Genomic DNA, 23,138 nt, shown 5'->3' on the forward strand with positions numbered 1-23,138 from the left:
TGTATATATATATATATATATATATATGTATATATATATATATATATATATATATATATATGTTTGCAGTCGTGTGAAGCAGGAAAGATAAATGCAGGAGCCAACCACTTACGTTTATGTCAATTAGCTGTATTCTCTTAACTGATGCTAAATGAGTAGCCGGGGAATATAAAAATTTCAGTGTGGCACGAATATGCAACGTCATACATTAAAGCTACAGAAAAGCACTTTTGTCTCCATCTGCTGGCAGTGAGGGTGATAACAAATAATCACTGACACATAATTACCACAGAGCGCTGACACATAATTACTGACTTTGCTCTGATATCGTTTGAAAATCCAGAGGAGCTGGACGGATAAATCATTTATCCACGTTGAAGTTAGCAGAGGGCTAACTGGCACCAGCTCTGCCCATCGAGCATGCTTAGTATGCATCCTCCCGGGGGTGATTAATGAGCACTGTGTGAACACGTAAGGCAAGAACAGTAATTTCTATAAAAATCTGATGCTCTATAGCTTTACCATAGTGTGGTGCCACATGTATTATAGCGTTTAAATCTATGATTACTAAACTTTGCTTCTGTTCAAAGTGATTAGCCAAGTGTCCTTACTGGGGTGTTGCTCTCATTAGCTTTTGGGCTCAATAAAAGTGTCAAGGCACTGGCTAATACCCAGTTTGAAGTCCTGACACATAGTTGAAAAAACAGCTTTGACATTATTTCAAGTTCTTCTGATTTAAAAGATGTGGTAAAAGGCTTACATTTACTAGATCTTTGATACACACATAACAGATCTACTATGAACACACCATCTGTAATACATAACAGCTTATTCATGACATGACTTCACTGCAGCTGGAATGAGACTTGCTTTAAGGTGTGCATGTTTGGAAAATGACCTATTTTAGAGCTATGGAGATAGCAATATGACAAAAAGAGTTTGTTTTGGGGCTTTTATGTTGAAAACCATTAGTCATCACTTCATTTATCCATCTGCAGTATGATGTGCTGAAGCGTTGACTGAATAACAGGAACAGTGAAAGTGATCTTGATCACTCATTCCTGGCACACACACAGAAGATCACTTTACATTGAATGGGAATGCCAGGCACTTTAGGAATTTATATGTGTTATTACTGAGGTCTAGACAGAGGAGGACAGATGTCACTGAGAGGTAAACCTGGAGCTGCTCCATGAAAGAAATGATGAAGGTGTCTGCACTGAAAAAATCTAAATGGTCACGGGGAAATCATACATTAAAAAAAAACAAACAACTGCAACAGAGACTCAGGTAAGAGGAAGCGCCTCTGGATATTTCCTCTAGAAATTTGAAGTATTTCTGTTGGAAAGTTATGTTAAAACACTTAAGCCCCATTGGAGGCTTGTCAACTGTCTTTTTAAGAAAAGCAAACTTTTAAGAGTCCTAACTAGATTAAATGACTTGTAAGATTTCCTGCAGTGTCATAGCACCCACAGTGATTTCTCTGGGAATACCATTTTCTGCTCCGTACAGACTAAAGCTCATCAGGGTATAAAAAGAAATAAATACTCGGAGGACCTATAAAAGTCACTCCTTCATCTGCTGAACAGTTCCAGATTTCTTTCCCCCCTCTCTCTTATTGGCATTATGGCTTTGAGGCTTTGTTCTGAGGTTGGTTTGTAGAGTTCATATTCATACATATTACACATTGTATGGAACACATGAAATGTGAAAAGCTCACAGACATGCTTCACCTCAGTGATTTTCTCTGAAAACTTTAACTTCTTACAGCTATTTAAAGTTACGCCTTGAAATTAGAACTAGGAATAAGATTTCTGAGGTCATGGGGAGTTCTGAAAGTCATAGTTATGTTATTGTTATTGTTATTTGCGAACATGATTCTTGAGTACTCAACACATTCAGTATTTCAAAGTACATGTACAATGAAGTAAAATGGAAGATATATACAGAAATACATATATAAATACACATACACACACACATATATGTGTGTGTGTGTCACTGTCAAGAAAGTTTAGACACCATCTCATTTTCTTTATTTACATTGCAGATTCTCGCTGAAGGCATCAAAACAATAATGAAAACATAAGGAATTGTGTAGTCAACAAAAAAGGGAGAAATACCTCAAAACATGTTTTTTTTTAATTTTAGATCCTTCAAAATAGCCAACCTTTGCTTTCATTAGTGCTTTGCTCACTCTTGGCGTTCTCTCGATGAGATTCATGAGGTCGTCACCTGAAATGGTTTTCCAACAGTCTTGAAGGAGGTCCCAGAGACGCTGAGCACTTGCTGGCCCTTTTGCCTTGACTCTGCGGTCCATCTCATCCCAAACCATCTGGATGGCTTTAGGTCAGGTGACAGTGGGGGCCAGGTCATGTGGTCCAGCACACCATAACTCTCCTTCTTGGTCAAATAGCCTTACACAACCTGGAGGTGTGTTTGGGGTCATCGTCCTGTTGAACAATAAATGATGGTCCAACGAAATGCAAACCTGTGGTAGCCATGCTGGTTAAGTGTGCCTTCAATTTTGAATAAATCCCCAACAATCCATGCATCCATTTTTTCCATCCCAGCAGCCTTCGGGTGAGAAGCGGGGTTCACCCTGGACAGGTTGCCAGTCCATCACAGGGCCAGCACATAGAGACAGACAACCATTCACACTTACATTCATACCTGAGAGAGAGAGAACCCACACAGGTACAGGGAGAACATGCAAACTCCACACAGAAAGACCCTGCGCTCGAGCCAGGGCTCAAACCCGGTACTTTCTCGCTGTGAGGCGACAGTGGCAACCTTTGCATCACTGTGCTGTCATCCCCAACAATGTTACCAGCAAAGCACCCCCATTCCATCACACATCCTCCTCCATGCTGCACAGTGGGAACCATGCATGTAGAGAACATCCGTTCACCTTTTCTGCATTGCACAAAGACACAGCGGTTGGAACCAAAGATGTCAAATGTTGACCAGTACTTGAGAATAACTTTCCACCTCTAAAATTGCATGACTGTAAGAAGTATATAGAGTCTCATTACAATACTTCTTGAGAGTTGCAAATAACTAATATAATCAACACAAACTCGTAGTTTTTTTAATATTTCACTGGTTTAAAACATGTCCTCTGGGTGATTTTTATTAAGGATTATTTCTTTATTAAATAAATGTCTCACATTAAAAACATCAACTTCTTCTGACACTGACAGGTCAGGAAATACTGAAGCAAATAGGCAAAAATAGACATCTAATGATATACCAGTACTACTGCTGCAGCCTATTCAGCTGTTGTAGGAAATTATTTTAAAAATGGCATCAGTATTTTTGTGATACACGGGGGACTGAAGGCTGCTATCTTAATCCACCAGCTCCTTCTGACTAAACACGTCTCCATACTGCAGTAAAAGTCACAGTAAAACTCAACAATTTTATCATGGAAACAGGACTCCTCTGAACCTCTCTTTCGCTGTCCTCCTGTTTCACCTCTCCATCCTTCCCCGTCATCCATCTTTTCTTTGCTTCATCTCTTTTCTGTCTTTTCGATCTATCGGATCTTATTTTCTATCTCTGTCTAAAGTTTCACCCCCTGGTGTCCCGAGCTCCTCTGCCTGATCCTCCTCTCGCTCCCTCCACCTTCAATTTATCTGTCTGTCTCTCTCCCTGCTGTAACCCCCCACCACCCTCCCTCTCTTCCCCTCTCTCCTCTGTAGTCTGCAACCTGTGGAACCAATTAGACCTTGTAAGCGGGGGCCTTTTGCCCCTGTCGTGTGGTCGGTTTAACCTGCCGCTCCAAACGGACCTTGCCTCATAGTGCAACCACCACCTTTCCTAGCTCCGTGGGTGGGTTCTGAGGAGGGGGTATATGTGACTGCAGGAGCTCAGGGACCACCAAGCCTCTTTTGAACCCTTTTCTCAGAATATGGGGTTGACTTGCGTTAAAAGAGCTAGGATATGGACCAAGATGGAAAACCTGGTCCATCTCCTGCTCTCCATCTGTATCTTCTATATGTTGTGATGTTTCAAAGCTGTTAGGGTACTGCTCACCCTTTCTTGGGGGTAAACAAACTCCTCTTTTAGCACCAGAACGTCTCCTTTCACCCTCCTTTCACCCTCACCCCAACTGCCAGGAATGCTTTTAACAATTCACTGTCGAAACGCAGAGCAACAAGGGACGCTGGGAGATTGTCGCATTCCAGAGGGGAGCACTTTTTTGCCACTCTTCACGTGTCAATCAGCAACACTATCTCCTTGTCACCCTTAACCCACCCCCACCACCTCAAGACACACATACAGCACTCGGAGAACTCAAGCCCTGTTTTGCAGTGGAGGACATCAATGTGTAAGCACCTAAGAATGTGGCTGTAAGTGTAGCACACAAAAACACACTTGTCACTCTTCCACCATTAACATCTGTGATGCGGGTCACCAAGGAGCACCTTTGCTCTGGTGGAGAGTACCAGGTCCCTCACTCATATGCGGATCTGTTTCCAGTCTCATAACTCACCTCACCAGTTAGTTTGACCATTTATGATGATTTCTTGCAGATCTTGGCTCAGGTTCTTGAACCTTCTCTTAAAATGTGGGTTTGTTCTTGTCCAAGTAATGGCAACAAATTAAATAACTTGAAGCCCTCGAGAGCCCTTTTTTTTATTTTCCACATGAATCTTCTTTTTCTGCAGCAGCTTGAGCTGAAAGGATAAAACATACACACACACGCATACACACACACAAATACACACACACACACACACACACATGCACACATACACACTTGGGATAACAGTCCTGCTGAAATTCCTTGGCATGTTATCAGTGTGTTGAAAGCACCTGACTGGTATGTGACAGTGGCAGTTAGTGACAGTTCTCCTTCAAAGTGGGGGTGGCGTAGGCGGGTTGCGGACTAGAGGATTGGTCCATTTGATACGAGTCCTGTCGGATACTTGACAGGAGCTGTCAGTGAGCTGAGGGGAGGGTGGTGCTTATCGATCAAACACCCCTCCTATCTGCCACGCCGACCTTCATGTCCTGAGAGGGGGTATATGGGTGGGTTATAGGAGACGGGCTGAGTGGGGGTTGAAGGCATTGTGTTGCAACTTTGAAAGTAATTTCATAATAGAATTAGAGTTTAGAGGCAGAGAAATGAGTTATGGCTTATAATCATAACAATGTACCTACTCAATGAACTGTTTATTTTAAATTCACTCCGGAGGATTAGTTTCATGTTAAATTTTCTTTTAAATTCAGTTGAGCAGCTTTAATAATGCATAGCCGTAACTTATGAAGCCCCAGTGTGACTACAGAGTGTAAAACTTTAGTTTGTGGGCATAGAGAGACAAAAAAAAATTACTTTGAGGCCAAAAGACATAACTTTTACTGTAACCTCCATATCGTTATTTTCAGGGCACAAGATATAACTTGTTCCCTCAGTTTAATTCATGCATGGTCAAGAAATATAACTTCTTTCCCCCAAAAAAATAAATAAATAAAATTGGGGGAATAAGTTATATCTCTGGCCCTCAAAAAATTGTCTCTATGCCCACGAAAAACACCCACCGAAAAATATAATATAATATATACCTGCTACTAATGTGGTTTGCAGATACTGGAGTGCTGAAGCATTTTGCACATGTTTCCTCTGTGGAAGCCCCACAGCATTAGACCTACTAATAAAACCGAAATAAAAATAATCCCTTTAGAGCTGCAACTAATTATTATGTTCGTTATAAAAGATAATCACGGTTATTTACAATAAACACATTGAATGGGTTTATAATAATTGTAATTACAGCTTTATTTTTTTGGACACTGTAAATTAAATTGTAAATTTTGTTCTGTATGTGCGTGTGTGTGTGTGTGTGTGTGTGTGTGTGTGTGTGTGTGTGTGTGTGTGTGTGTGTGTGTGTGTGTGTGTGTGTGCGCGCATATTACATGTCACCTTAATGTTAAGTGAGTGAAACTCTTTATTTAAAAAATGTCAAATGTCTTAAATGCAGAATATGTAAAGAACAACTATGTTGTATTTGAAAATCTCCGCATGAGCAGTTGTCTTACTCAGTGGAAAAAATCAACAGTAGCTACAAACCAATGGAAGAATTATTCACACACATTTCCAGCCAGTTTGGAGGCGAACCAATCACAAGCTTGCTTCTCACACAGCATATAAACCTCCCTTCATGTGTGCCTAATGATCCTAATCACCACAGCTTCTCAGCTATCCACCAATGTAGAAAAACAACTGACTAAGTCATCTGTTGAATCATTATCAGACCACATATGAGCACTGATAGTATCTGCAGTGATCCTGAAAACCATCTTTGGAAGTAATTCTTTCTTCAAAATCTGGCCAAGTGCCACCGTTTATTTTTGCTGGAGAGATGGACGCCGTACATCACGCCAGCAGCGATGAGCTGGAGAGAAAAAAGTGGGACTGAGGGACAACCATTCATCTTGTGGTTGACCGTAACCAGCGTTTATCCTGAACAATCTGGGGCCACCGGTCATTACAGCACCATGCTGGACCTGCTGTACTGTTGTCACAACACTGTGCTTGGCAGTGACCACGCTCAGCGGATTGTGACTGGAAAATATGTGAGTTCAAAATTGACATGTGAAATAGTCAGTTACTTGTTTATTGTCTAAAGTTGGAATTTACATGATAAGTCATTCTGCTGTTTAAATCAAGTCAGTGTGTATCAGAGTGAAGATACAACACATTCAATGAGCAACAGAGTGTGATGTGTGAGTAGTGGGCTCCCCCTACTGTCCCCTGTCCTCTCTACAACTCTGACACCTAATGGGCCAGTTGTTACATTTTTTGTAGTAAAACAGCTTAGCTAAGGCACCAAAACACATTTAACACAAACACAAAGGGGGATTTGTTGTAGATAAATATTTTCCTTCATTTATGTGTATATACTGGCTAAATCCTGCCTGTTCCCTCCTCTCCTCCCTCCCTGTTGTCTGATCTATAAATACTCTCTCATCAGCAGAGGTGGGCTGTGAGAGGCATTGACCCCAGCCTCTCTCCGTCCAGCAGAGCAGTGATTTATGGGGGCTCCGGCTGGCGCTAACCTTGCACTTGGGCCCTGGCAGTATAAATGATGGCAGGTCAGTGGCACCACGGATGGAAGTGGCAGACTCTCTCTCTCTCTCTCTCTCTCTCTCTCTCTCTCTCTCCCTCGCTCTCTCTTTCTCTCTCTCTCTCTCTCTCTCTCCGCTCTGTCCTGTTATCATCAGTGTGATGGAGACATCATCATCATCATCATCATCATCATCATCTCCTGGGAGTATAAATAGTGCTGGATCAGGTGACAATGCCGACTCTGGCCTTTGATGGGAGCTTTAATTTCATGCCTAATTTCTCTCGGCACAGAGAGGATCGATGCTGCCCTGCTCGTGCTCCCCATCCCTCTGCTTCCTTTGCTGCAAAGACAAAGAGCAGAGAAGGACAAACACTGAGCGATGAGCATGCACAAAGACATTTAGCTCACCTGTAAACACATGTGTGTGGACATCCTTCACAGGCTGCTGCCAGGTCAACACACACACGCAAACACACAAGCACACACACAAAAGGCCTTGTCCACCTACATGACTTAAACAATCAATACAGCTGGAATAGATAGCTTTGGAAATAAGAGCAACAAGCAAAATATAACTACACAACTCCCCACCTGTGTGTTGTGTGTGTTAACCATCGCCATGGTGATAAATATAAGCCTCGGGTCCCTGTTTGCAGCCCTATAGGGAGGCATTGAACTCCAGCCCCTCCATAATGACTTTGTCTACCTATCGATCCAGCTATGATCCATGTACTGTAATTCTTATATCATCAGCCCAGGCCCCAGCAATAACTCCCAGTCATATTTTGGCCCTCCCGTCCACATGACAACTTAATGGTGCAAGGGTCCTTGCCTGAGACAGACCATTCCAGCTTGGACCTCCCTCCCTGTCTTCTTTCCCTCACACTTCTTCCCCTGCAGGGCTCTAATTTCTCCTTGTTCTTTTAAACTAATATAATGGAAAGCACAGAGTGGCTGCTCTCTCTAAGGACTTCCCACTCTGAACCACATATCTTCTCCTTTTCACCTCTGTGTGCTCGCAGTATAATACGGGTTAGTGTCTGGGACTGCTGTGCATCTGTCTCCGATTTGGAGCACAGCCCCTGCAGGCTCCCAAGGAGACGCCGCCGTCCCTCTTTAGACCCTGTTCTTTTTTTCCCTCTGAGCCAGAGCTATAATTCATTGTCATTTCAAACCTCTCTCTTTCTAGCCTGGATGTAATAGCGGGAGATATATGGGCTTGCTTCTGTAGCCTTCTGAGCTTCCTCAGCCTTTTATAAAACATTGTCAGAGTGACAAAACAGCAGCCCTTGGGTATTCAGGCACAGGTGCCCCCTCATCCCAAGGCGATTTCTCAATATCCTCCACTGATCCTTTTAGCAAAAGACAACATGTGGGTCCTTAGACTGGATGAGTTGGAACACATCACTATAGCTCGGTTTGCCTATAAGCCACAGACTGTCAGCTGTGTTTTTATAAGAGCTGATTTAAAGAGCTGACATGCCTGATCGTCACTGAGCAGTGGAACCTGTTGAAGCAAGATTTAACTCAGACATTTCATAATCTCAGAGTAAAGAGAGAGGGGGAGGGGGGTTGTTCATTACTGTCGCTGTTTGAAAGACTCTAATGATGTTCCTTCTGGCCACTGAGACACATAACAACCCTGCACCTCCGAGACATGGCCCTGATTGAGATGTGAGTAAAAGAGAGGAAGGGAGGGAGGGAGCAGGCAATTAAAGCTTCATGTTCTGTTATATACCTCCCATTCATTTAGTCTCAGGACTATTTTACTTTTCTTTATTCTTTTTCATCCATACGCTATACTGCATATGCAATATCTACCCCTCCCTCTCTTCTTCTTCTCAGCTCATAGTTCCATCCTCTCATCCACAAGACACACTCTCCAACCCCCCCCCCTCCCCTTCCCCCCAGCCTTAATTGGGAGTCAGGGAGAGCAGTGGAAATCGCATTAACGCGGGCCCTGCCTGGGTGTGCCATCCATCTTCTTTTTTATTACGCCGCGCCGGGGCTGCCTGGGCGCTGCCGTTCGATTTGTCACCGGCCTCGTTCGCTGATAACAGGCATTTGTCATCGCCTTGCCTCCCTGTTAATGCCATCATCTCCTCCCTGACAGCCGCCCTCCGCCGGGGAGCGCCGGCGACAAAGCACATCCGTCAAGCGAATATTTCCACGGCTAAGGGGACTGCACACTGCAATAAGCCACATTAAAGCATTTATGAAGGGTGCAAGCTGTGTGTGTGTGTGTGTGTGTGTGTGTGTGTGTGTGTGTGTGTGTGTGTGCGTGCATTTGTTTGTGCGCACCGGTGCCGTGATGCGCACCGGCGTGTGCGTCTGCGTGCGCATCCGCAAACATAGGTGTGCAGGAGCGTGTAGTGCGCTTGTCAGTGCAGTAGAGGAGGCGAGGAGGGGGCGACAGGGAGAGAGAGGTAATTTGTTGCAATTAATTACGCAGCGAGTGTGGCATTGTTGTGTAGGAGAGCATTTTATCCATTGGAATGCTTCCTTTGCCAGCCTGTGATGCTATTTGTTTGATTTATGGCTTCTGCCTGCCCGGGGCAGACTGAGCTTGCCTGCGTGCGTGCGTGTGTAAGTGTGTTTTCACATGTTCAAAATGCTGTGGCATTATCCACAGACATACAGTGTATAGTCTCAGTGACAGGGAGCCCTTTGTTTGGTGTTGGGTTACATATGAACAGCTTTTGGTCTTCTCCCAGGACTGAAACTGTTCTCTCCATTTGTCATTCAGCAGCAAATCAGAGTTTGACCTTCTGCTCTCCCTTTCCCTTCTTTCCTTTCGGGAAGCTTCATCTGAAAGTGATGTGATACCCAGTCCTGCCATACCTCAGAACAATCTAGATGCAATAAGGTGATGTTTATAACCCTGGCCAATCACCCCCCCCCCCCCTTTCTGTGGTATCAGGACGAGCAGGGAGGATGTGACAACATTTATCCATTCTGGCTCAGTGGGGGGTTGCAGGGCCCTTCTGCAGGGGATGACAGATGGATCAACCAGCCTAAAGGCAGTGGGGAGAAGAGAGAGAGAAAACAAGCGCCACCTCCCATTCTTCAACATACTGTATGACTCCCCTATTTGCCATAGCACAACACAAAATATGGAGACTTCACACTCATGGCAGCAGATGACTGCAGGTACCATCATTTCAGTTCTGCACAAGAAGACAATGCTGCAATATTTTACCAAAATGTCTCATTTAGCCACCATGTTAATTACATGATTACAGGTTTACTTTATGAGGTTATACATGAAGATCACATGCTCACTGTTCTACCCTCACTTAGACCTAAATATGCCTCGAAGATACCATCCCTCCATTGTCGTGGGGGGGCTGGAGCCTATCCCAGCGGCTACGGGTGAGAGGCGGGGATCACCCTGAACAGGTCACCAGTCCATCACAGGGCCAACACATAGAGACAGACAACCATTCACACTCACAGTCACACCTACAGTCAATTTAGAGTGTCAATCAGCCTCGTCCTCTCTTGATGTCTTTGGACTGTGGGAGGAAGCTGGAGTACCAGAGAGAACCCACACAGGAACAGGGAGAACATGGAGACTCCACACAGAAAGATCCTGTGATGGAGCCGGGACTTGAACCTGGAACCTTCTTGCTGTGAGGTGACAGTGCTGACCACTGCACCACCGTGTCACCCCTAGAAGATACCATCATTGTGAATAACCTCCAAAACCTGAGGTTCATGAAAAATTTGACAGAACTATCCAAGTCCCCTAAACTTAGTTTCTTTGTACTTGATATAAATCTGACATAAAAACCAAGAAAAGTATAGACCATTGGTTTGTTTCTGGCACTTCCAATTTATTTTTTAAATAATCGGTGACATCTAAAACAATGTGGATATCAGGTCTTGGAGGTAGAAGTGGCAGATATTGTGTTAAAGGCAGAAGAAATAACATTGCATCAGATCTTACTCGATTAAAGAAGTTTGCCACTGTAGAGGGTGAGATTGTAGATTATTAACCATTGATTTGATACATTTATCAACCAAGGGTTAATAAACAATATTCACGTTAACTGCATACAGTTAAAGATCCCTGCAAATTGATGACTGGTCATACTATCCACAGACTAAATGCGCACATTGTCCATCATTGAGCCTGACTAAATTTTTGAAGAAAATTTTCATCACAAGATTCCTTCTGGATTTTTCTATCGTATGGTATGATCACTAGATGGAATTTGCAGTTTTAATGGTGAAGCAGATCAAAGTCTCTTTTAATGAGGGCTGGAGCAAGTCTGTCTAGTGATGAAAATCATGTGACCGAAAGCTCCAGAGTAGAACTTTGGTAAGATTTGTTTCTCAGCAGCTGAATCCAAGAGTCATAATTAATTTATCAACCACAAATTAAGTCAATAATTCTTGGTAAAGAGTCAGGGCATTATTATGTTAACTTATCCAGCAGTTCATTTACATTTTTTTTTCTTTTTATATCAAAAGATCCCACGTTTGGATTGTATACGTATGTATATCTTAATTTCCATTTGGGATGTCTTTGGAGACAAATATTGCCCGGGTGATAAACTCCAGCTCAAGTCAAAAATTCTTTGTGTGGAAACTGACAAAAAAAATAATAAAAGAAAAATGAAGCATCAGAAGTTTCTATCTTTATGTGGCCTATTTAAAGAGGCTACAGCTAAAAAAAAATAATAAAGATGGAGACATTTTCACTCAAGTCTTTGAGATTCTGTCGTCTTTATTTCATATTCCTGTCACTGACTACACTATATTATACAAGGTAGTGTTGTAAAACATTTTAAAAACTTGTACAGCTACATTTCTTTGATATCTTGATAAATTACTACGTTTTACATATTCGCATACATTTTCACAGACAGAGAATGACTACGACAGTAGCCACAATATCCAGCTCTCTTTGGAAATAAGAGATACAAATCCCTAAAGGAGTTCAGGTGAGAAGGAAGACAAGAACAAACAAGCTGCAATTCATGGTGTAGACCGCCACCTCAAACTGAACAGTGTAAACATACACGCTAACATAGTTTCATAGCTTCCTGGAGTACATGGATGGAGGCGTTGCCTCTGAGGTCTCCTTTCTGTGTCACTAAATAAATACACTACATTTGGTTTGTATTGAATGAACGGAAGGCCTTCAACACCGAATATAAAAAAAATTGGATCACTGGATGTGATATAATAAAAGTGAGGCAAATGCAGACAGTCCTGGGAGAGACCAACTTAGCTCCCATAAAAATCCTCTAAGATGCAGGGAAAATGATTAAAATGTCATTGATGGCTGATTTGAAACGCACGGCCGTGTGACTGCTGTCTCACATGCTGTGCACGATACACTTTGACTTCAGACTAATGTATGAAAAATTCTGAAGAGATGAACCGACCTCTGTGTATTTGACTGTGTGCACAGACACACACTCTATTCTTTGAAATGAAGCAGCATCATTCCATCTTCTAGCCCACCATGGTTACTTCAGCCAGCACAGAACACTGACAGAAAAACATCTCCTTTCTCTCTCATATTTCTAAGCATGGAGGCCAAGAGTTCCATAGCCGTTCATTGCAGACATTTTCAGGTGTCCGTTAGTCAACTCCTCCTCAAGAATGTTGTTCTTGGCAGCAAACATCTGACTGATCTCCATGAAGGTTTTGTTCTTGGTCTCAGGGATGATGACAATGGTGTAGATGGCCACTCCCAAGCAGATTGCACAGAAGATCAGGTAACAGTAAGGACCTGTCGCCACCTGGGGTAGTAGGACACACACACACACACACACACACACACACACACAGAGTTTTTCAAGAGCATCAGAATAGCATTAATTATCTTTTATAAAGTCAAGCTTATAAATGGGAACAACATAAAATGGATGTCATGCAATAAAATAAAATTACAAATACAGCACACAATCTTAGGTTTTGCCACCATATCCAGAAATAACATTTCACAATGCTCGTTGAGCTCATCACCGCCAGGTAACTACATTTTACAGTGTATGAAGTTTGAGTATATCTGGGAGGATGAAAAATCTGTGGGCAGAAAATGTTTAGAGACTTGTGCTGGTGACTTCCAGTTAGCTTTGTGCGAACTTGCATTTGGGTAAATAAGTTACTCTTGTGACTCTTCTACACTTTCCAAACGTTAGACTAAACGGACAGTCCTCTAGGGGTTGTGTGAAGCTCAAAACAAGTCATCCACTATTTTACAACCCCAATAGTAACAATAGAGGAGGTTAGAGCAAATATGATGCATGCAGACAGTTGTTTGTAATACCTGCTGCTGCCAGAAGATGGAGACAAATGTTCTGCAACAGCTTTAAGTTAAATCTTGGACTTATCCATCCCCCACCCCCCCCACCCCGTTTTTTTTTTTTTTTTTGCTGTGTATTGAGAAATCTAAATAAAATTTTGCAGTTATAATGAACAACGATCCTAAAAAAAAAATTCCGGAGATGGAAGAACTGCCAAGTTTGGTGATAATTATCCTTCCCTGTCATTTTCAAAAAAAAAAAAAAAAAAATCCCTGATTTGAGGTCTATTAATGTGAAAATATAGATAAGCGCAACCTTAAAAAGGAGGAAAAGGAATAAAGCAGGGAACCATTTTCTATGACTGTTCCTGAGAGAAATGTCCTGTTAGATTGGAACTATGCTCGGGACAATGAAAGGCAACAAGGCTAGATTTTAATTGGTAATTTAATTGGTATTGGGGGAGTCACCTCTCGTCAGACTGACCGAGCAGCCTTATCATTACTGACCTTTGTCTGACACTGAAGTGGAGCAACAGTAAATCCTTCATGCAGAGTCTAATTATAATTAAGTTGCTCAACGACATCTACAGTAGGTTGGAGATTCAACTGGACAAAAGTGTCTAGACATTTCAAACACATCTTGCTCATTTCATCATAATGATTCCAATCAGTTACACACAAAATGTAAAAAAAAGTTTCAACTGACCTCTAGGAAGGGAAACACAAAGCCAATGGTGAAGTTGGACAGCCAGTTGAGGCATCCTGCCACGGTGTACGCTGCCGGCCGGTGTGACTGCTTAAACAGCTCGGCCGTGATCAAGAAGGGTACACCAGCTGCCCGGGACAATGAAGGGGACATCTTGATAACAACAACAGTCTAAAACAGCTTTTTTTTTTTTTTTTTTTTTATAGAGTTCATCTAATAGTCTGATCAGACCAAGCCATCATAATACAAAACACATCCTTCACCTTCTCAGGAAAAGCATCCACAGGGCTATCCATGTTGGGCTGTCATACAAAAAAAACAATCTCCAACACGATTCCTCATGCCCTGTTTCTATTTACTCTTTTTCCTGCATTATGTGACTGGTAATACTCAGAGATTCGACCAGAGAGGAAGAGGTTTGTCACTTTGACAAACACAAACCACAAGCAACAGAATAGTTCAGCCAGGACTTTCAGGCCATTCATTCTGTGTGGGATCAATGGTACGGTCCGTCCGCTCCAAAACACATAATTCTTCATTGTTATAAGAGAAAGCGACAAAGTAGAAATCTGCAGCTCTAATGATAAACTCTCCCGATGATGTCCTCATTATCTGTGCATGTTAATTGCATAGAGGAAGGTTTCATATTGTCAAACCAATAAGTAGGAAGTAATTTGTCAACATCTGTGGTGTGTATACGTGGTGGTGGTGGTGGTGTGGTGGTGGTGGGGGTCTACAAGGTTTCATTTGAAGGAAACCGCATTCATCATGGCTAGCTGATGAACAATGAGCCATTAAAAGTCTAATTGCAGCTACAGAAATCCTTGCCCGTGTGCTGAGGTATGGATTTTACCAGTTTGACGGATGACGTTATGTAAACCAGAGTCTTTCCGATTTATCATCTTCGCAGGTCGGCTCAACGTGGTTCCCAACATTGTAAATTATTACCTCTTAATTCACTTCACTCAAATCATCCGGTGTACAAACGGCGGTGGGAATGGATGTCGTGTGGCACTTATGATTTCCTAATGGACAAGAGTAATGAAATACAATATCTCTTCAGTCAGCTGCTGTTTTGCAAGCGGCCAGGAGGGAGCAGTGTTACCTTACACACAGAACAAGCCTAATCTAGTGAAGAATATAGAGTGTGAAGGTTGAATTTTAAAGAGTTCTAAAGTAAAAATTTGTGAGATGATTTCATGTGTGAGTTTACCTGGGCCAATGCAGAAGCCAGCAATAATCCCAACAACACAGCCCACGCTGATGTAGCGCATGAAGGACAGCTGAGCCTGTGATTGGTCAAACACAAGTCAGCAGGCTAATGTCATGAGTTCAACATTAGTTAATGATTTGTGTGGTTCTTCATACTGTAAATGTAACATAAGCCAAATGACAAATTTATATTATTAATTTTCTATTTAGCGATCCTCACTCGGCTCATTTCATGTTCTTTTCTGTCTAGATGTTTTAACGTGCGCGCGCACACACAAACACACACACACACACACACACATAATGGCCAAGTTTAAATAAAAAGGAATAACTTGGGGGAGGTTTCATAAAAAGTTTTATAATGAATAAGGTGAGATTTTTATGTTATTCAATTATATCCCGTGTCATATTAAAAAAGGCATTCCTGCATGCTCGTCACCATCTATGAGTCAATATACTCCCAGCCAACAGTGTACCTGGAAGAGGACGGACACGGTGATCCCAGCACAGCAGAAGGCCATAAAGAGGAAGCCGCCAATCATCAGAGGCCTCCGACCCACACGCTCGATGGTAAAACACTGCAAGACACAGAGAGAGAGGCTATCATTGGCTGCTGACATGTGATGTCATCTAGACTGAAGACTTTCAAATAATCTGATCAGCTCTTAAAAACTGTTGATGCTTAACTGGTATCATCCCTCATTCACAAACAAAGGTTAAAAGTTGTCAGGTTACCATACAAACAAAACTGCAGAAAAAAAAACAACTACAATTTCCGATGCTTTGGGGAAGATTTTGACGATTCTTGATAGGAAATAAAACCTTGTCGGTGAACTAGTTTACTTCCAAATCACACAGACTACAAAGTTCCATCTTGTAGATTATTGAAGCAAAATATTTTTATGAAGGGGGTATAAATTAATTAATTAATTTAGCTGTTTTGTAGTGGCTAAGTATAAAAGAAACACTGACAGATGTATAATCAGTGTCTGATGAGCTGTACAAGTGGCCACAGGCAATGTTTATTTCTAACACCAGATCCTTGATGAGCACTTACATCTTAAAAAAACATTGTCATCATTAAAAATATCAGTGCACGTAAAACTTCCCAGACATGGTGGTCAAAGCAATTATCAAATATTACAAATATGTGGTCCTCTTCTGTGGCAACTACATTTTTCTCCATCCATTCCATCCAGTCTGTCGCAGGGCCATCAGGAACAATTAGGGGATCAGTATCTTGCTCAAGGACACTACGATATGGTCACTGGGGGAAGTGAGGATCGAACCAATGACCCTTCAGATGCTAGACTCTAGCCTCTCTACCTCCCAGCCATGCCACCCCAATTTTTCTCGTATGTCGTTTATATTCTGTCAGCTCCAATGATTCAGTAATTTTCATATTAGAATGTCATCATTTGATGTTTCAAATTGAGTAAGTCGAAAAAATTCAGATATCACTTGCAGGCAGTTGTATTTCAAATTTGTTCACTAGTTGTTTGTTGGTGTCCTCTAGTCATTTAATGTCATCATTTATTTATGACGATGATGATAACAACAACAACAATAAGGGCAGCACGGTGGTGCAGTGGTCAGCACTGTCGCCTCACAGCAAGAGGGTTCAGGGTTCGAGTCCCGGCTCCATCACAGGATCTTTCTGTGGAGTCTCCATGTTCTCCCTGTTCCTGTGTGGGTTCTCTCTGGTACTCCAGCTTCCTCCCACAGTCCAAAGACATCAAGAGAGGACGAGGCTGATTGATACTCTAAATTAACTGTAGGTGTGACTGTGAGTGTGAATGGTTGTCTGTCTCTATGTGTTGGTCCTGTGATGGACTGGCGACCTGTGCAGGGTGAACCCTGTCTCTCACCCGTAGCTGCTGGGATAGGCTCCAGCCCCCCTGCGACCCTTAACAGCTTAAGTGGTAGAAAATGGATGGATAATAATAATATAATTTTAAATTCTGCAACCAACAACTCCATAAAAAAATTGTCAAATCTATAAATTATTGACTGTCTAATTATGAGTTGATGATTTTGGCCAATTTTATCATAGCAACAGTAAACTTGCCCTTTTATATCTAAATTTTGATTCCATCATTCGTCAGTTATCATATATTTTAGTATCCCGTTATACAATAGTGATGCTGTCATGCTGTGGAATTATAAAGATGACTTCTACTTACACCCAGCATCCCAGAGATGACCTCGATGGCGCCAGTTCCTACCGTGGTGTACTGAATATAGGGTTCGGGGATTCCTGCGTTCTTGAAGATCTCATTTGTATAGAACCAGATCTGGAATGGATGACAAAATGAAGTTAATGAACATAACAAATATGTTCAGATAAAGAGACACATCTAACTCATTATCATCAGGCCAAGCATCACTCATGTATTTGAGATGTAGCGTTCTATCAGTGTGGATGTCTGACAAGTACTCCCCTTGAAATTAATTTGTGTATTCTCATTAATCACATTTTGCTGATGCAACATCCATCACAGATGAGGTGTGGTTAAAGGCTGTCTTGTTGATTTAGGAACCATATATGTAGCATTTCATCACTATTCAAACCTTCAAGTACACACATGCAGTGATATTAAAAGCAGAAAACAAATAGTTAAAAAAGTAAGATGGAGTTCTGTGCCTCTGAACAGAAATCTGAGGCATTTTCATTAGCCTACTCCATCTGTCCATCTTGAGGCTTGCAGTAGCGGCAGAGTGAGCCGCGCAGCCCAGGAATATTTCCCCTATCTCCTCCTGGTTGAACTCAAGCTGTCTCTGGACGGATGTAATCCCTTGGGTGCACCTGTACAGCCAGAGGAGGCACCTCCAGGCCAACTCAGCTGAATCCCATCAACTCAAAGTCTCATCAGCTCTCCTCTTAAGTCTTCCTGGATCTCAGAGTTAACCACCCTGTCACAGAGAGTGAACTGTGCAACGCTGTGAATAAATTGAATCTTCCTTATTACCCAGAGCTCACGGCCATGGGTGCAGGGCAGAGTGAAGATTGAGCAGCAAATCAAGGGCCTTGCTTTGCTGTTCCTCTTTTTATTATTACACAGTCGACCTGCTGAATCAGTTTCTGTTTGATACTTGAACCTCTCCACACATTCCCACCTGAAAGCCTAAAGACTGCATCAGCAGCAATGGTGCAGACGCCACTCTAATGTCACAAGGCTTTGTCTGACCTTCATTCCCAGCAGCTTCACGCTTTCACAGAATCTCCTCATCCTAATACTGATCCCTTTAAATTCTGTAGCCTTCACTGCTCCTTTTACTTCTTTTCATAGATAACAAGCAGAATTTGGCTACTCATTACCTACTACTCAATACAAATTTAGATTTATTTTCCTGAAATGTTGTAGTTCAGTATATGAAAATGACACAAATATTTCCAGAACATAAATCTGAAATTTGGATGAAACTTCAGGCTCAATTCTGGTTGCAATTTGCCTAAATATTATTACCTAAGTATTATTGTCAAGAGAATAGAGTGGGTCCCTCTCTATTCACTACATAAATCAGGACATTGTCATTTGCCATAATAAAGAGAATAAAAGGAATCGAATAAATCAAGCTATGAATGATATATCACCACATCCCTGAGTTCCAACCCTAAGATTATAGATCAAATAAACCAGGAATGTTTAGTGTCTCTAAGCGCTAATAAATTTGAGAGTTCTGGCTAATGTCTTTATTTGAATTTACACTCAAAACAATTCTGAAAATAGAAACATGAACAAATCCTTTTTAAAACTTCCTGTCATTTAAACTTTATAATAGTGGCTGGGAGAATGATTCTGGTGCCATCTTTTGTTATCACCACATTTTGCACCTCACATCAGTGACGTCATCAACAAGCGATGTGAGAGAGCAGTTCTAACTTTCTTCCAAAATAAAAGGATAAATCCTTTAGCTATTATCATATTCTATCAGATAGCCACAGAAACTGTGGCGAGGTTTTATTTACGCTCATCTGAAGTTTAATCTCAGTAAAATGAAACTAAATCTTGAAATAGAATAGAGCAACAAAAGTTTTTGGGCCGCTGTATCAGACCTCAATTAGGTCCATAATAACAATTAAATTAGTTACCTGCACTGACGAATGATGAGGTTCCTTGCTCTTTTTTAAAAAAAAAAAAAATTCTATCTGTGCCAGAGATATCGTTTGCGCTCATTAAACTAGGGATGATCACAGGAACAACTTGAATATTTTCATTATGAACTCCTGAAACATCTCATTTAGCATTCTGTGTCACAGATTTATTGCATGTCCTTTGTTCCTATGGGGAACAGCTGGTTGTGCAGGACTCAGCAGGGTGTCCCCCTGCTGGGAAATGGTGCTAGCATGTGAGCCGGCATGCCTAGAGCTCCCATCCACATGGAGCATTGAGTACAGGAATGTGCAGATATGGGGGTCTTCCAAGTGCGGGGTAGCGCTGAGAGAGAGAGAACCTGGAGATAATGAGGTGTGGTCATGTCACCCCCTGCTTAGTCGCTCACTGGCTGCATGTGGGACTGTGATATATGGACGATGGGAGGAGCACAGCCGGGAAGTCTTACATTAGAACTGCACAGTCTTTGCACATCCACAATGAGAGCTAACACAAGAAGACGACTATAGGCCCTCCGTGCTTTTCCCCCCACATACCGCATCAATGCCAGACAGCTGCATGCCGATGTTGACCACCATGATGGTGACAACCTGCCAGCGAACGCAGCGGTCAACAAGCAGGCTGCAGACAGAGATCGTCTGGATGGAAGACAGAGAGCGTTGCTCCTCCTGCATCTCCTCAACCTCTGCCTGGATGTTAACTTTAGAGCGGTACCACTTCAGGGCTACAGGACAAAAAGAAGAAGAGTGTTTGTAGCCTGAAACGTAAGTTCAAATTCCCATAAATCAGTATAAGAAGAAATGGAAGCTAAGCTATAAAAACTGATGAAAAATATCCTGTCATGCAGCAAAAATCTAAAAAGAGGAGGTAAAGTCCTAGTTTGGAGAATGTAAAACTAATTTCAGCATGGGCAATGAAAAGACTTTGGACAATGTAACCATTTACAGAGAATAAATTTATGTCATGATCTTTGAATGAATAGCAGTTACAAAAGGAATCATTGTAACTCCATGACATAAAAACAACCTTTATTTAGCTGGTGATGAACAAACCATTTTCAGACCTGAAACAGTGGCATGAACATCCCCCTTTTCTATCAATAGGTAGCGTGGACTCTCTGGAAACCATGGCAACAGCATCAGCTGGACCAGAGTAGGAAATACCACAAGGGACAGGAGCAGAGGCCAGTGTTCTTCCTGTGTGGAAACAGCGCAGATTCTGTAAAATTCCCTTTTTAGTCGTATGGATTATGCGTTTAGTATGAAATATATACAGTGTATCATAATAAATGCATAATCCATATGAGTTTAACAGATGATCCAAAACTTCATCTAGTTGAACAGAGTAATTGTTTTTAGTACAAAGGTCAAAGTTAGTGCTCACATTAACACGGTGTGATACACCAGTGCAAGATTTTAATTTCTGAAGTTACATTAAGTCATAAAGATAATCTGTCCTCTACCACCTCACAAATGTGGTGGGATAAGAGACTAGCTGTCACAACATGACAAAAGAAACCTGTACAGCTGGCTGGACTACTGCAAAGAGTAGACACAATGCTGCCCAACTCTAGAGATCTCCTGAAAAGACAGATTTAGCTTGCTTTCTCTAAAAGTAGAGCCTCTCCAATGGATGAACCACAAAATCAGAGTGATGGGGTGCTGGCAGCATGATTCTCTATGCCCGACCAGACATACGTGGGTAAACAGAACATCTTCAGATCTGATGTACTACATATGATGTATGATCTGGAGGATGAGGAGAACTGACGACCACTTTGACATGTTACACAAAGAAGCTGTGATCTGAGAGAAAACCAATGAATAGTACGTATATTTTCATTGCTAGATCCAGGCTATAAAGACAAAAGATTAAAAAGGTGTGACAGTCCACTTAAAAGACACAAGTTGACATGAGATAGTAGACCTGTAGTACCTTTCCCAGCAGCTCCTCAAGTCCCAGGACCTGGGCAATGAAGACCCCAAGACAAATATGGATGCTGGGAACAAGCCCCAGGAAGCCTCGAAGATTCTTAGGAGCAATTTCACCGAGGTACATGGGCACGACGCTGAGAGAGATACCTGGTAGATGAAGGAAGGAAGATTATAACAGGCTGTGTATGACAACAAATAAAGACAATTTCAATGTTTGTTCATGTTGAATACTTGATATTCTGATTTTTACCAAGTAGTTATTTAATGATAACACTTCCACATCATTCTGAACAAAAACGTGCGCAAAATTAAAATGAAATACAGGCCAATTTATTTATGTTTTCCATCATTATTTTGGTCTCCTACTTAGCAAATATGGCCAGTGTCTGAGCCAAAGGAAACACAAGGAACTGAACCAGCGGCCCCCTGTGTTGGTAATAGGCAAGCCTACCCGAGTGTATTCCAGTGATGAAGCGTCCAATGATGATCATCGATGGCTCCCTTAACGCCCTGCTGAAGCCCATAAGAGCTCCTCCTATAAACACCAGCACTGTAGTTCTTACCAGCGTCCCTTTCCTGTTCGGACACACATTCATCCTTTTTTATTCACCCTTGTTGAAAATGTAGATAGAAGAAGTGCTGCTTCAACAAATGCTCACTCACCGTCCATATCTGGTAACCAGTCTGCCCACTAACAGGGCGCCGGTCATCCCTCCAATAGCAAAGATGGACACAGTGAGGGAGTACAAGACTGTGAGGAGTTCCTCGTCCAGAGCCCAGTCATAGCTCTCTACCAGCGTCTCATTGTAGAAGTCTTTGATGTACTAGTTGAACAAAGAAAGAATTCAGTCGTCCAGCAGAGGAAGACAAATAATAAGTGTCATTTTGTCATTCTCAAGACTTGTGACATTAACACAATACTGCCGAAAGAGGAAAAAACAACATGTGATGACAAACATTATTATTATCATCGTCAGCTCAATAATGATTTCCCACAGAGCAAATATGTAAATACAGCCTGAACTGGTGGCAGCTGTTTAAATTAGGGTGAGACGATCTATGTTAAAGATGTAAAATCAAACAGCAAGTTACATAAGTCACATTTTGAAGTTAAAGAGCCATAAACTTCCCATGTGATCGAATGAGAGCAGTTATACTATAATGTACTGCAAATGTCAAAAGAAGTCTTGAACTCTCAGTGGAATTGTCACACTGTCAGATAAACCTGAGACCCAGCTGTCCCTGGAGAATTTATGATGTTTGTGGTTTGAAAAACACAACTTGTTCATGTTCTGTGGCAGGAAAAAAAAAAACAATTAAAAAACTGAACCAATAGACAAAAAAATCCTTTATTTTTTGAGCGTTATTGCTAAGCAACAGAGTAAATGCTAAGCTTTTTTGGGGGTGAAAATGATGAGGGATCATTTAAGAGGTGGGACATCCCGAGGGAGCCCAATGAGGGCAGAATTATTATCCTATAATTGTGTGTCTCCTTTTCTCTAGCATAAAGTGGCAGATTGTGTATGACTGACATAAAACTGGATAGTATAATACTCATAAAGACACCAACAAATCTGGAGTATGGGGAGTACAAATGAATCAGGCAGCGATGCACAATTCTCAATTTTTTTTCCAGTCATTTCAGCTTTGAACCGGCTGAGGGATTAAGCTCAGTGCCAGCCTTAATGAGTTAGATTAATGCAAGTGTGTCCTTACCTTTTTAGCCTTCATTCTGGTGTTGAAACATTAAAATCTTTTAAAGCTCAAATGAAAAATAATTGATGTCAGAAATATGGAGCTACAAAACAGCCACCATGTCTTACTTCCTGTCTG

At 41.8% G+C, this 23,138-nt stretch overlaps 1 protein-coding gene across 1 annotated transcript in view; it reads right to left on the minus strand.

Annotated features, from left to right (window-relative positions):
- Positions 1–11,774: 11,774 nt before the first annotated feature.
- slc2a15b (solute carrier family 2 member 15b) overlaps positions 11,775–23,138 on the minus strand; it is a 14,767-nt gene continuing 3,403 nt past the window's right edge. The window contains exons 3-12 of the mRNA XM_086210102.1: positions 21,969–22,129; positions 21,757–21,881; positions 21,307–21,452; positions 20,435–20,567; positions 19,908–20,095; positions 17,440–17,550; positions 15,733–15,834; positions 15,258–15,333; positions 14,045–14,172; positions 11,775–12,832 (exon numbers count right to left, since the gene is read on the minus strand). Of these exons, the coding sequence (XP_086066228.1) occupies positions 12,614–12,832; positions 14,045–14,172; positions 15,258–15,333; positions 15,733–15,834; positions 17,440–17,550; positions 19,908–20,095; positions 20,435–20,567; positions 21,307–21,452; positions 21,757–21,881; positions 21,969–22,129 (1,389 nt within the window). The 3' untranslated portion in view covers positions 11,775–12,613. The remainder of the gene's footprint in view (positions 12,833–14,044; positions 14,173–15,257; positions 15,334–15,732; positions 15,835–17,439; positions 17,551–19,907; positions 20,096–20,434; positions 20,568–21,306; positions 21,453–21,756; positions 21,882–21,968; positions 22,130–23,138) is intronic.

This window comes from Aulostomus chinensis, chromosome 8 (assembly GCF_037954235.1).
Source record: "Aulostomus chinensis isolate RoL2024-O1b breed Wild chromosome 8, RoL_Achi_v1.0, whole genome shotgun sequence".
Lineage (NCBI taxonomy): Eukaryota > Metazoa > Chordata > Actinopteri > Syngnathiformes > Aulostomidae > Aulostomus > Aulostomus chinensis.